Source organism: Stylophora pistillata, chromosome 1 (assembly GCF_964205215.1).
Source record: "Stylophora pistillata chromosome 1, jaStyPist1.2, whole genome shotgun sequence".
Lineage (NCBI taxonomy): Eukaryota > Metazoa > Cnidaria > Anthozoa > Scleractinia > Pocilloporidae > Stylophora > Stylophora pistillata.
Window position 1 is genome coordinate 29,538,215 of NC_142519.1, and position 15,348 is coordinate 29,553,562.

At 37.4% G+C, this 15,348-nt stretch overlaps 1 protein-coding gene across 1 annotated transcript in view; it reads right to left on the reverse strand.

The window, feature by feature from the left end:
* The window catches only part of LOC148742013 (myoferlin-like), a 64,030-nt gene extending 49,058 nt beyond the window's left edge, over window positions 1–14,972 (reverse strand). Inside the window, exons 1-19 of the mRNA XM_088753392.1 lie at window positions 14,823–14,972; window positions 9,864–9,919; window positions 9,461–9,552; window positions 8,516–8,621; window positions 7,971–8,113; window positions 6,972–7,026; window positions 6,282–6,413; window positions 6,110–6,172; window positions 5,799–5,849; window positions 5,378–5,408; window positions 4,984–5,054; window positions 4,496–4,543; window positions 4,023–4,073; window positions 3,667–3,713; window positions 2,964–3,046; window positions 2,251–2,300; window positions 2,094–2,147; window positions 1,353–1,421; window positions 999–1,042 (exon numbers count right to left, since the gene is read on the reverse strand). Coding sequence (XP_088609518.1) covers window positions 999–1,042; window positions 1,353–1,421; window positions 2,094–2,147; window positions 2,251–2,300; window positions 2,964–3,046; window positions 3,667–3,713; window positions 4,023–4,073; window positions 4,496–4,543; window positions 4,984–5,054; window positions 5,378–5,408; window positions 5,799–5,849; window positions 6,110–6,172; window positions 6,282–6,413; window positions 6,972–7,026; window positions 7,971–8,113; window positions 8,516–8,621; window positions 9,461–9,552; window positions 9,864–9,919; window positions 14,823–14,916 — 1,340 coding nt within the window. The 5' untranslated portion in view covers window positions 14,917–14,972. The remainder of the gene's footprint in view (window positions 1–998; window positions 1,043–1,352; window positions 1,422–2,093; window positions 2,148–2,250; window positions 2,301–2,963; window positions 3,047–3,666; window positions 3,714–4,022; window positions 4,074–4,495; window positions 4,544–4,983; window positions 5,055–5,377; window positions 5,409–5,798; window positions 5,850–6,109; window positions 6,173–6,281; window positions 6,414–6,971; window positions 7,027–7,970; window positions 8,114–8,515; window positions 8,622–9,460; window positions 9,553–9,863; window positions 9,920–14,822) is intronic.
* Between the last annotated feature and the right edge of the window lie 376 nt (window positions 14,973–15,348).

The window sequence follows — 15,348 nt, forward strand, 5'->3', positions numbered from 1 at the left end:
AAATCATTCTGTACTTGAAATGATAATATCTTTCCCTAAACGATTCGATCCAAGTTAATCGGTTCAAGGCTACGTCAAAGGACTTCTCTAATTGACCTAAAGTCAAGATTCACCTCGAGGAACAAATTAAACGGGCCCTAAACGGTGGCGCGAAAAGCTCTCATTAAAGAAAGACGCCATGGACTAAAATCTTCAAATCCCTGAAAAACATTTCTAAGGAAGCTAAACTGAAAGATTTTAAATTTAAAATAATTTATGAACGATAGTAACCAGGAACCACTCAGATTTGTTAAGGCGGACGTTGAATGTCTATACAGCGGAGATAATATACTTTAAGTAGAGTGTGTTATTGTTAGTAGTGTGAGTAGCCCGCAATGTAAGTAATTGTATTTTCAGCAAAGAATGTATTCAATATTTTATTACACGACTCGGGCAGTCAGAGGGCCAATAACTAAAATCAACCAATCAAAATGTTCTGTTGCCGGTCCGATATTCTCTAAGTATTGGACCGGGCACTGTCCCGAATGGTCCCGAATGATACCGCACTTGTGTCCCTCTGAACTTCAGTCGTATAATAAATCTCTTATTAACCAAGCTTGCTCGGGGCCGTACTGGAAGAATATTGGCCCTCGGTCTTTTTTGTACGGACCTCGCTGCGCTCGGTCCGTACTGTCAAGACCTCGGGCCGATATTCTCCCAGCACGGCCCTCGCGCTTGGTTAATAAGATATATGTATTGCCAGTATAAGTAACCCATTTTGATCAGCGTCGTTCGCGTTTCAGCTTGGATGATTTGCAAAAAACGCTTCAAAAAATATGTAGCTTCGAACGAAAACGCACAGGTTGGGATGGGGCCTTCGAAACTGCTTTCGAAAGACTCCATTTTATATGAGTGTTTTCGAATGTTTCAATGTAGACAATAGACAAAAAATATCGGTGCGGAAGAGTCCTAAAGTACAGCCCACAGAATGCGGCTCTATACTTAGCTTATTTACTCACCAGTCGTACAGCTGGATTTTCACTCTTTGACACATCGAAGGAAACTGAGGAATAGAAAATTTATAAGAGATACTATTGACAGGAATTTTCTATCGAGGAAACGTTTAACCAGAATATGAAACTTATGCAAACAGATAAATTGGCATGTGGGATTTCGTTTGCAACGGAGTAGAGTAAAAAAAGGAACGACAAAAAAGTCTCATGAGAAGCGATGATTGATACAAAGATGATTGATGATTTATACAAAGATGATTGATACAAGGAAGATTGATAAAAAGAAGAGGAAAATATCTTACCGATTAAAAATTATTATTTTGGAGGTTATAAACAACCGATAGAATCGTATAGTCTTACCATGAAAGGGACTTTGATAATCTCCTTAAATTCTGGGCAGTCCGTCTTGTATTTGACAGAGGTGCGATTCTACATCAAGAGAAATGAAATATTTTACCTTTGTACTCAAGTACTATTTCCGTATTTTCAGTCGAATTAGATACCTTAGCACCAAGAGTAGATTATCTAGAGAGGGCGTAGAATGTTTAAGTCTGTATGGTCGTTGTTGCAGTCTGTGATGTTGTTTCAGTGTTGTTGTTTGTGTTATCGTTGATGATACTGTGTTTGTTGTTGTAGTTGTTGTTGCGGACATACCTTTTGTATTTAAAGCCAGCAGTTTCAAAGTATTTTTACCCGTGGTCAACTCGACAGGCTTAGAAAGCCACCTTTTTAAAGTAGCCTCTCGCCTCAGGTAAGGGCCGAAAACTTTTTTACAAGCCAGCCATATAGACCACTTACTCTGATCAACTTTTTACAAATTGACCTCAATTTTCCATCGTCTATAACCTTATTGATCATAGAAATGACGTACACAATGTTCAAAATTAAAATGAAACCACGAGGCGCAGCCGAGTGGTTTCACTGCAAAGTGTTTCCACGCGAAGAAATTTTTCTCCGACAGATTGCTGAGCATTGCGTGACATGATACGTCATTTTTATGATCTCTCACTTTATTGGCAATGGCTCTCGAACAATGAGCGCGCGAGAATTTCCACCGTTATTGTAAAAAAGAAAGTACACGATAAACAACATGTGCAGTACCTCTTTTCCACAAAACTGAAATAGAACGTAGGGGTCCACGAATTTTTCATCGTCCTGTGGAAAAAAAGATATTTAAGTTTTGTTTTATTTCTTATTCAATCTTTTTATTTGCCAGGGTTGTTTGATTGTTTGTCTACGTCGGAAGACAGAGCAATACCTGGTGCATGTTGAAAAATTTCTTGACACCCTTCATCACTGCTGTATCCACTACAAAAACAAAAAAGACAAATTATATCCACTTCGTTGTTTTTCTCATCTCTCCCTTCAGTTCATTTCATTTTATTCAGCGAAAAAGTTCACAATTGTGCTTGAGACGGCCAAACAATACCCTGCTGGCAGACGGGCGTTTATTTGTTAACTTCCCCTACCATCCACGTAAAAATAAAGTCGTCTGCGCTCGGCCTGTTAAATCTTCTTCGAGCATGCGCCTGGGGATTATCCAAGTTTGTGGATAATCTGATTTGCAAAACCGGTCAGAACCTGTTTTAAACACGTTTTTATGCGCACGCATCCTATTTAGCTATATAGCAAGACCGAGTACTACCGGGAACAAATTTGTTTCTAAGCAACAGGCCGCGCATGCTCGAAGATTTAACAGGCCGAGCACAGAGGACTTTATTTTTACGTGGACCGTAGGGGAAGTTAACAAATAAACGCCTCTACCAGCAGGGTAGCCAAACAACAGACGTATTTGTAATCTATGATAACCCTATTATAGCTCCAAATTTTTCTATCTCACTAGTTTCTCAGTTAATAGGATTTTTTCGCAGTATTTGGTGATGGTGAACAGATCTAGGAATTATCTTTGAATACCTTTGAGAACATGTAAAAGTTCGGTCCATAACTGATAACACCATTTGATTGACTTACTCTGAGGAAGATCCTCAGCTCGATAAACTTTGAAAGTAAAAACTGCATCTTGAAGATCGACTCCGGTAGGTCTGAGAAGATTGCTATGGAGAAATAATTCATAATGAAAGAAAAAAAATTCAACAAAAAAAAAGCTGACTAAACAAGAAAAAAACCAAGCTAACAAAAGCGAAGAAACGTTTCAGCCACTTTCGATTCACAGCTTTTGTGATTTCTAAGTGTTTCAATTACGTATTATTCCACAATATAACGATACCATTTTCTTTGCAGAGTAAGTTCGAATGTATTCCAAATTGAGTAAGAAAATCGCTATAGTGCGAATGTATTTGCAGGTAATTTCTCCATCAACAACCGCTCCAACGAGTTTTCGCACCACTGTTGAACCAAACTTTGTGTAACAGCATAAAGCTATCCACTCTCAAAATGGATTGACCTTTGCCTTAGCTTGGGTGAGGTAATTCAAAAATTCATTCTAAAAATTATCATACTAAGTTCCTGCAAATCCTTCCAAAAAGCAAAAATATAAATATAGGTTTGCGAGCTTTTGTTAGATGGTAATAGGACAATATGTACAAGAGCGACAAACTGGCAAAAAGCAGATGAGTGCTCTCCAAGAAACAAGATAAGGGACGAATTTAGGCATTAAAGAAAACCTTTCAAATAAATATGTCTAAGTATCTATTTGAGTCACGTTAGTACTCACGCCTCAATGTCATCAGAATCGTCTTCTCCGGCGAGCTTTGACAAAGGCTGAGAATACATCAACAAAATTAAAACGGAACACTAAATCACAACTACAGTAACTGTACCTGTTCCATCTGCTTGGCAACTATGCCTCCGATGAATTTGTTTTCTCCTTTTTTCTTTCCATAGTAAGATCGCCATTAGTTTTGAATGGATCTGATCACGGGTTTACTTTCCCATATACATTCTCCCAAATGGTTTTTTTTTTTTTTTTTATAGTGTTGGACTTTAGCAGGTATTAAATCTATCAATTACACAAATTTGACTTAATACAAATTAAGATTCAGTTAATGCTCAGATATATAGTTTATTTACCGGTGTTTTATCTCCAGGTCCTAAGACGATCACTGTCGCTTTTAAGTAACCCTATAATCAAAAGTGTAATAAATGAAGATGTGTTAATTCAGTTTATTACACGACTCAGGCATTCAGAGGGCCAATAACTAAAATCAACCAATCAAAATGCTCTATTGCCGGTCAATATTCTCTCAGTATTGGACCGGGCACTGTCCCGAATGGTCCCGAATGATACCGCACTTGTGTCCCTTTGAACTTCAGTCGTATAATAAATCTCCTATTAACCAAGCTTGCTCGGGACCGTTCTGGAAGAATATCGGCCCTCGGTCTTTTTTGTACGGACCTCGCTGCGCTCGGTCCTTACTGTCAAGACCTCGGGCCGATATTCTCCCAGTACGGCCCTCGCGCTTGGTTAATAAGATATATTTATCGTTAAGCTTCTCAAACTCTTTACAAGGACTATGATCATCTCTTCATATGATCACACTTACTGTTGGTGAGCCTCCTCTAGAGGTTCCTCGAACTCCTTTAGCGCTTTTCTGTAAATCAATAAAAAAAAATCAGCAATATAAAGTATTGTCAGAACTTTAGAAATTACCTGGTCGAAGGGCATCCTCCACATCCTTTTTATTTCTCAACTTTTGCGTTACCCGGCATCATTTTCCATTTTCTACAAGATTTTTTGTTTGTTGTTATTGTTGTTGTTTTATCATCAGTATTTTATTTTAATTTGAAGGGGAAGGTATTCGTCTCCACCGCTAGAAGCTTTCCTCTCCGTCTGACTGGAATCAAACAAGGGTAATAACGTTGGGATTGTTTCGTCGTTAAAGTTTTTATGTCCCTCAATCTACATTTTATGTTTTATCCAGCATAAGCCCTTCACTTTGAAAATCATCTCACAGAAACTTCTGGTTGGTCTCATAAATTGATTCTATTGTAGGAAGATTGGCTTCTTTATAAAGGAAATCACTACACCTACCTCTTCTTTTTCGTCGCCTCCTTTGTCTTTAGGATTACTCAACAACATCCATTTACGAACAAAGGAATGACCTTAAAATTGAGATAGCCAAAAGTAGACTGAACAATTTGATGGTGTCAACCAACCCTAATGTACAAGTTTCCTCTTATTAATTGAGGGTTTATTTTTTTTTTTTTCTTCAATCTAGTGAAATGACATTTAATAAAGTTTAGTAGTATACCTAAGTATATATTCTCATCTTTTGTCAGAATGCCTGATGATTAACTGGATTTTTCCCTTGCCTCATGAAAACAAAGCTGACCCAAGTCAAACGCTGATTTTTCAAGCAACACTGCAGGTTTTCTTCAAAAAACCAGCGAGGTAAAGTATACCGTCACTTTATCGAACCACTTACCTGGCATATCGTATACTGAATAAATGTCAAGCTGAAAAAAATATTTCGCATTACTTTAAGTAGGGCAAGCGATATAAGCTATATATCAATGTTAGAGAGTCGTCAGAACTAATAACATGCCAATACAGGATTCGATTCCAAATCGACACACAAAATACTTGCCATACCGGTCTACGTTTAAGGTACGAAGCGCACAGCTTTTCTAAAAGGTCACTCAAAAAGTTGTTTTTATGCAGAGTATTCCAAGGAAAGTACGGAGCACGTCCCTCGTTTGATCTTGCTGCAGTAGCGGCTGTCCCGCGTTCGGTAACTATTTTCGTAACTTATCAAAACCAAAAGCAAGTTTACTTCTTAAAGGGATAGCTGTCAATAATTATTGGTTCTTGTAGCATCCTATTTCTGAATGATTAACCTAGCTAACCTCGAAATAACCAAGTAGTGAGTCTGCGCGGTACTTTCTGGAGTCAAACACCTAAGGAAGAACGTAATAAAGTTTGATTAATTGTCGGACGTGCTTGCAACAAACAAACAAACAAACACATACCGTTTGTGCAGATAACTTAGCCTTTAATCATCAGAAAAGAAGAAAAATAGGCTAGCAACTGATAGAACTCGTGATTTCCAGCCATTTTAACTTGGATGATTCTGAAAGAGGTCGGGGAGCTGGCGCTATATTATTATTATTATTATTATTATTATTATTATTATTATTATTATTATTATCATTATTACCTCAAATGACACCGTTTCCTCAAACAAGTCCATGGGTGCAGTGTGAAAATTGAAGGAGAAATTCTGCATGAAAGAATAAAATTGAAGAAGATGCACTTAGATTTATTTGCGCAAATGTTGAATGTACTTTTGTGACAAGTTCAATCCATGCAACAATGATCATATGACAAACCTCGTTAAATGCTGGACTGTTTGTGCATTTCTTGATTTTTGTGTCGCGGTCCTGACCGGCAACGCTGACTCGAACAACAGGGTCGATGTTACCTCCCGCTAACTGACGAGCTTCAAATACTTTCACACGTATCTGTTTCAAATCACGCAGCAAAGAAGTGATTTTATGTAAAATAGTTAGATCGGAAAACTTCAGCCTTAAAATGGTGGCTAAGGTGGTTGGCACAAGGTGCATATCAACACTCCTCGTGAGCGAAAAATGAATTAAGAAACATGTAAGAATGAGAATGAGGTGTGTTCTTAGTTACCATAAGATCCTGGGTAGGATACTGCTATTGAAAAGATATTTTAACCAGCACCCCCCCCCCCCCGAACTGATGACGGGTCGAGAAGTAGAAATATAGTACTTACTGCCAACGCATCCATCAATTTTTTTATTACTTTTTTTCCTTTTATTTCGCGCTAAAATTTGCTTTTGTATACTTTAACGGCAAGGAAAGTGAAGGGTCAATTTTGTTACCAAACCCGCCAGGATAACAGGACTATTTCTCACCCATTTCTTTTCTCTTATCTCCAAGAATAACACTGCTATTGCTTTTTTGTGTACGGTGTAAAAAATCATTTATAAATTTTGGAACTAAGCGGGAAAAGAGAAACAACTCGATTTGCAAAGTTTTTTTTTTTTTTCTACCTGAAAATCCTGAGGCTTATTCGATAACGCTTTTCTCTTCTGCCCACGTCTGGTCCTAAAAAATTATGGTCAGAATTGATACTCATTGCAGGATAAAGGAGACTCTATTGATTCAACAACTTAAACCTACTCTAAACGATCATCTCAGCAGCGATGAGCTTTATCTGTGTTAGTTTCCATCTTTGTATATGCAAAATTTTTTCCTTTGTTCATTGTTATGTTAATTAGTTACTTATCTTAAATTTAAACTTAGTCGTCACTTGTATTATTAACTGTCACTTCTGAAGATGTTTCTCGAAACATCCGATACGTCAAGTAAAGTTTACTAATCTTATTTTCCAACATGCGTTTTACTGCCGTGTTTGTAACTGCAGTTTGCGTGCTATTTCTTATCAAGCTACGATGGCCAAAGAGAAAGAATTTTTATGAAATGACTCCATTCTAAGAGTAATATCTAAGTGATTTTGTAGCTCCCCCCCCCCCCCAACCCCACCCACTTTAATGTTTTTATGTCGAAATAATAAACATTCTTCAGTTTCCAGTGTTTCCATTATCAGTTTTTTCAACAGCACCTTTCAGAGGGTCTACTCACAAGCTTTTCCCTTTTTTAAATACATCATGTTCGTTTTTATCAGCAGAAAAAATACCGTCGGTGATGAGCATCACTGGTGCTCTGTTAGATTCCTTCAATTCTTATCGCTTGAATCAATGTACTGTACTGATCAATCACTGTCTGCCTGCATTTCAGTTTCCAAGAGAAATTAGACAGCCATCTGCACGCGTGGCTTGCAAACTTGGTAGGCACGCCAGCCAGTGATTCAACTTTCTTTAGTGTAATAGACACATGCTAATTGCCTCACTGGCCAAACTGAGCGCAAGCCAACAAAACAAAATCTTTCCCCTTGAAGTGTCAAAACCGCCGATCTAACCGGTTATTGTTTGCTATTGACCAACACATTGTACGACCAAGTCATTGTCCCCTTCTCAAGGGAAACTTGCCTTTTAACTCCTGGTTTTCCCGGTTCTCCGCCACTAGTTTCAAACTCTTCCAGTTCTTCACCTTCCTCAGTGCCACCTTCCTCTGCCTCCCCTTTGGCAGCGGATGGAGGAGGGTCATAAGATAAGCTGATCTTAAGTTTAGCCTGGGTGAAAGTATGTCACAAGTTTTAGTCGATGGAAGCGTTTTTAAAATTGTTCAAAATGGAATTTAGAATGAGCCGAATCATTTCTAACTTTCAAAGAGCTGCATATCAAAATCAGTTTTACAAAAACAAGTTCACCTCGCACTGTAACGCTACCTACCCCAAACAAGTGTTAGCAAAACTTCTCATTTTATAGTGTTTCTTTGGGGAGGGTTCGGAGGGGAGGGGGAGTGGGGGTGGAGGGCTTTCAAGAAAGGGGTAAGTAGACTGTGCACACTAGACATCTGAATTTCTAAACGGAAGGCAAGGGTCACCAGGGTGTTAACGGTGTAAACTTTCTCTTCCTTGATTACTAAATCACTTTATTCATCTCCATGAAGATCATTACAAAGCAGCACTTACGGGAGTGGCTCTTTGTTCGCCATCTACCAAGTCAACCTCGGTGTCCACAGACTTACTTTTGGAGCGGACCAAATTGTTTAAGGGAACTGTGGCTGAACCAAGAAGGCTGTAGGAGGAAGGCGTTTGGTTAATCTTCTGCAAGTTCATCAATCAGTCATAAAGCAAACGTTCCTTCTCAAATAAAGCGCGTTTTTCCGAAGAAATTATCCGACTAGCAGGATGCTCATTAACAGTCAGGAAGAAAACGGTACACATGTTCGTGACTCATCAAGCAATAAACCGTGTCAAGTTTAGAAAACGAAAGAAACATTCGACAGAACACAGCATGCCAGGTGTGCGAGAGGCGCACGCAAAGTTTGTTAAGTAAATTTGAATGATTATTGTTTCTCATCAGTGAGATAAGAAAAAATTAAAAAAATTAATTATGACTGTCTTTAATTGCTTTCAACTCACGAAAATTTGCGTTGCTTTCGTGATAAAGGAATTCCCTTAATTTTGGTTATCTGCATGTTTCTATAAGTTTTGTTTGTCAATTGCTTCAGAGACCACCCCACCAAAATGGCTCGCTAAACTTTATTCCCTAGCTAATCGGCGATAAAAGGAGCGTGTTCTAACGTCCAGTCATTACTATACATGTGTGTAGATCTACAGGCGTTCTCCCACAGATGCTGCAATCTGATTGGGCACGCTACACAATGTCTATTCCGTTATAGATAGCGAGTAAAATAGGCAGCCTCACTGCGTACGGTTACAAACAAAATGCGCCGGTAGAAACCTGTCTTGTTGTTGCGAGAGAAGGGATAATTTATTCTCGATTTCTATTCGAAGTAGTTGATTCGGGCATCGCCCTCATTAACAATCACGCGATATATATCTCTGGCTCATCAACTCATCGTTTGATAGTGTCAGGAAAAAAAGTACGATAAGAAATGAATGAGTAATCACCGATTGGCTGTTATTTTCTCCCAGTCTTTAACCTTAAAAAGAAGCGTCTCTTGGGGTGACAACTCCTTTCCATTGAGGTCATACTCGAACTCCTGAACAAACCAAAAGCATTAGTACGAAAGCAGAGAATATTAAGCATTCTTTTCGAGTTAAAAGGTCGTATCCACTCGGTAATCGAACCCTTTCACTCTTAAGGGTGACTAAATGAAATTTCCCTTTGCAATTTGGATTCATTTCCAATAACAAATGTGATGAGAAGAAAGGAAAACGCTACCAAAGGGAATCATATCTGATTTGACATCTAATTCTTTTAGAATTTGATCAGAAATCAGAAATCATAATTCTACGGTAGAGATGATGGAGAATTGACTTGTGAATTTACGCGCCGTAAATTAACCTTTACCTTGTTCCATTCAGGGTTGAGGTTATCTTTGATGACATCTGTCCTTCGTTCCTGACCTGAGGAGAACAAATAATATTACAGAGAAAGAAATGAGGATTTTCAATTTCAGAGAGCAAAGATAACTTTCATTTCTCTCATAAATAATATTACAGAGAAAGAAATGAGGATGTGCAAATTCAGAGAGCAAAGATAACTTTCATTTCTCTCATAAATAATATTACAAAGAAAGAAATGAGGATGTTCAAATTCAGAGGGCAAAGATAACTTTCATTTCCCTCATAAATAATATTACAGAGAAAGAAATGAGGATGTTCAAATTCAGAGAGCAAAGATAACTTTCATTTCTCTCATAAATAATATTACAGAGAAAGAAATGAGGATGTTCAAATTCAGAGAGCAAAGATAACTTTCATTTCTCTCATAAATAATATTACAGAGAAAGAAATGAGGATGTTCAAATTCAGAGAGCAAAGATAACTTTCATTTCTCTCATAAATAATATTACAGAGAAAGAAATGAGGATGTGCAAATTCAGAGAGCAAAGATAACTTTCATTTCTCTCATAAATAATATTACAAAGAAAGAAATGAGGATGTTCAAATTCAGAGGGCAAAGATAACTTTCATTTCTCTCATAAATAATATTACAGAGAAAGAAATGAGGATGTTCAAATTCAGAGAGCAAAGATAACTTTCATTTCTCTCATAAATAATATTACAGAGAAAGAAATGAGGATGTTCAAATTCAGAGAGCAAAGATAACTTTCATTTCTCTCATAAATAATATTACAGAGAAAGAAATGAGGATGTTCAAATTCAGAGAGCAAAGATAACTTTCATTTCTCTCATAAATAATATTACAGAGAAAGAAATGAGGATGTGCAAATTCAGAGAACAAAGATAACTTTGATTTCTCTCACAAATAATAATACAGAGAAAGAAATGAGGATGTTCAAATTCAGAGAGCAAAGATAACTTTCATTTCTCTCATAAATAATATTACAGAGAAAGAAATGAGGATGTTCAAATTCAGAGAACAAAGATAACTTTCATTTCTCTCATAAATAATATTACAGAGAAAGAAATGAGGATGTTCAAATTCAGAGAACAAAGATAACTTTGATTTCTCTCAGAGCGTAGTCAGCTGCAGGTCAATCGTTTTTAATTAACTCATTGGTGATGTCTTAGGAGTAGCGACCATGATTACAAGCGTTTACAGAACTCAGGTTGACCCTGTGATGCCCAGGAGGGACTAGCGTCTAATTTCTCCCTACATCATCTTCCTTGAATCCGGCAATTGTACAGGTCATGAGAATAAACGAAATGATCACCAATTTAAGAAACTCCTGATTTTCAAACAAATTCTCCTTGCTAGCACCATAGGAAATGTTAAAAAAAAAAAAAGTCTTGAGAACATGAATAATAATGTAAAGGTGTAAAAGATTACTGTAGCTAAGAAGGTGGTTAAGAAATAACAAAATAAGCTGCGGGACGAAAAAAAAAAACATTTGACGGATATGAGTTTATGTGTGGCTAGTGTGATTCAAACTGTATCGGTAACTGGTGTCGCCATCCTAATCTGAAATACGGAGGAGACGTTCCGTGATAGAGAAACAATTATATGATAAACACGGTCAAAGATCAAACAATATGCTTGGGAATTTCATGATCTTAAAGAAATGCCGTTGCAAAATGGACTGAATCGTAGTTCTGCTACACATTTTAAAACGATTTTTTGCAGAAGAAAATCGCTTCAGCACCCAAAGGCGTCGATTCCCAAAAATAGCACAAATTTCCGAGCTTGTCCTTTCACAAAATTCTGGTTTAAGGATTTTTTTTGTTTTTGCATATTTAGATAAATCCTCAATAAGAACAAAGTGCATAAGTTTTAATTTTCAAAGCTTTTTATATGGAATTTTTTGGTAAAGGACCTTCAAATAAATTAATTTGGATATATCAACATAGTTGAAGTGATAAATTGGCCACCGTAACGATTACAAAAGCTGACGTTTCGAGCGTTAGCCCTTCGTCGGAGCGAATAGAGGAATTGTGGGTTGTGTGTGCTTTAAAGGCATTCTCTGCCTTTAAAAGCACACACAACCCACAATTCCTCTATTCGCTCCGACGAAGGGCTAACGCTCGAAACGTCAGCTTTTGTAATCGTTACGGCGGCCAATTTACCACTTCAACTTTATTGGTATATCCAACTTATTTCGTCACTCCCACCGACGCAGCCCCAAACAGTTTCTTTCTAAACTATCAGCCTTTATTCAAATAAATTAGTTCACATCGCAAGATATTTTTTAGCCTAAATGTGACATTTTCTAACTGAGCTGCTCTTTAAGTACTAACAATAAGAACAACTTATACAAGAACATTAAGAAATATTTGGCAAAAATATTAATATTTTCACAGCCATTCTGACGTCTGAAGATTATCTTTTTCTGCATCTCTTTAATTGAATGACCAATAGGTTAAGCGGAGCTTTACTGTATTTAAGGGTCAACTTTCGGAATCTGCATTTTTTAGGAGGCGAAGATTTTTCCTTTCCAAACGCTGTTTCATCGCATTTTTATCCATAAAAAACTATAAAGTTCTCAATCTAAGTGTAAATATCATTTTTTAGTATATACCACACAGGTGAATATATAGCGCTTTAATTTTCGCCTGCGCTAATTGGCAAGTTCGGAAAGTAAGTAGTAAGTACTGTTTACCTCTACGCAGCCGAAAAGACAAAACCACTATTTGTGGTGTAAGTGGTGTATATTTTATGGCCGCTTCGGAACTCGGTAAAATACCCCTCATTTTAACCGACACCGCGGTGAATAATTGTTAATTATCGAGGGCACTTGGTGTGCTTCATTAGGAAAATGTGCATAATATGTTGGCCGGTTGTGCTAGAAGAATATTTTTCTATTTCCATCTTAGGACTCAAACAGACTCCATTTTCTCGAAACGTTTTGTTTATTTACGATTTCATGTTTTGTTTTGCGTTTATGTAATATCTTCCTCACCTCCATTCCTATATAATATATGCCTATCTCTAGAATTAATTTTCTTCCACATTTGACAGTGAGGACATTAACTGAACGAGACGTCCTATAACATCCTCTTCTTTAATTTTCCTCAGTTTAATTTTAACTATTAGACGAAAATTGGTCCCTTCATTTGTTCCTTAAACTTCAAGACTGCTGTGGACGTTACTGTATCTATATCTCGCCATCGGATCTTATCATTCTTCATTTAATCGAAACGCATATATTGTCATTTTTTATCAATGGGTGTGCTCTTTCGCCATTTCAATCAGGAAAGGCCGTTTCGCTAGAATGTCCATTCTGATTAACGTCTAAATCTATTCGCCCTTAATTTCTATTGCGTGATATATAGCTGACGAGCTCGAGGGTGCAATCCGAGCAAGTGTCACGTATACAAATCGAGAGCAGATAGTCTAATTGTTTGGTTATAAATCCACTTGTCGTCAAAAACTAAACAACACATAACGTTTTATGTTGTTTTTATTTTTTTACCATCTCACACTTTTAGGCTACCTTCTTGGACCACTCTCTATCATAAATAGATTAGCGCCGCCAGTCAGATTACAGCATTTGTGGTAGAACTATCAGATCTAAGCCACTTTTAGCACCTATTTGAAAGGAGATTTTCTTTTATCAGAACTGTGCCATTTTGTGCATCTCTCCGAAAGGAAACTTCTGCTCTAGATAATTAAAACGTGCATCATTTTTGATATGAAATAACTGAGAAAAAATAAGCCAGTTCTACTGGTCTTAGTTTGATTCCCATCGACAACTGGAACAGGTTAACATTACTTTTCACTGAAGCATTACGAAGTATTTTCTATCAGTTTTCAAAGAAGGCTTCCCTGCGTCGCTCACAATCTATTCCGAGATAGAAAGTAGCTGAAAGTGGTCACGAATAAAGGGAATTGTTAAATACTGTCTCTTTGCGAAAAAAGTAAGATAAAAACATGAGCCTGTCTCGTTGTTCAGCTTTGAACGACCAGAAGATTTTTACTTAAACAATAAGAGTAGTAGCTCACGGGTTCTATGCGTGATGAGTGACCCGAGCTTCGCTCTCATCAACTATCACGCAATAGAAATCTCAAGTTCATGAATGCCTCTTTTGACTAAAGGCTTAACTTTCCTCGTTTGATACTAACGTCCCGCTTGGCATACTGCGCCGGTTTATCACCCAAATAAATCAGTATTCCAAAAAGGTATTAGTTGTATAGAAAAAAACAGAGTTTTAACTGTTGAGCACAAAATTTTCTTACAACTTGAACTGATTTGATTTATGAGTTTTGTCAAACGAGCTATATGTACATGCACAAAACAGCGAAGAGACTCAATCCCTGCCGACGCACGCCTACGTGGGCGATACATTCATGTATCGTTTCGACCGGATTAGTTAAACCTCGAGTAACAGAGACCCGATCACGCTCGTGCAGGAACGATTTTTGCTCTAAAATAATGATAACAGTTTGGTTAAATTTTCTCATCAGCTCTCAACCCGACTTGGACCAACACTCAGATAATTTAACTCCACTGTTTGCAACGCAAAACAAACACAAACAATCATGTTAATCAATTCGAAAACAGTGCTTTTATCATTATCAGGTTGGTTTTATTTTACCATTACACTGAATCAAATGAAATGTTGATCAAGTTGGTGCTAAAATTTTTGCTCTCTACTCGAAACTCGCAACAGAGCTTTTTCGACCACAAGATGTTACAGCTTCTCGTTTATGCATAAAATTTCGAATATTTAACCTTAAACCAAAAAACTTCATGTATTTCTTCAAAACTGGGTCTTTTTGAAGACTTTTGCGAAGGGCAACACTCCAGCCACAAAAATCTTTTAAAGCCATAGTTAAAGGGGACATGATTTTTCTCGAATTGTACGTGGAAACCAAAGGGTAATAATTTCAAATTTTGCCACATACCTTGAAAGCTAACTATCGCGTAGGGATCACTTTTTCCGCTGAATTTATCGACATCTGGGAGGTTACTTGCATTTTTCACCACCACCTTCAACATGTTGGTGAGCTGAGCTTGACTATCGAGGTTTACTTGAGCAGTTATACACGAAAAAATCGTGACCTATGATTCAACTTACAGGAGTCGTAGACAGAGATCACGAAGGCAGCTTAGCCACACCTGCTCCATGACAGCTAAGTAGCTGTCAATCATTTCTCATTGACCGCTCACTCAAAAATTTCATTTTCGTCAATTATTCTCTCCTGAAGTGCAATCCTGGGCATGGAGTTTTGTCGTTAAAGTGCTACTACGACGAAAATTTTTGTTTTTGTTTCCGGGTTTTTTCAACATATATCTTTTCTATATGTTCAAAATTATACAAACAACGAAAAACTGGAACGATAGTTGCGTACGGGGGCTGGAAATTTCCCACTGAAAAGTGCGTAGATACCGTCCTCCATTACAAAGTTCGCAAAACAATAGCCCGCGAGA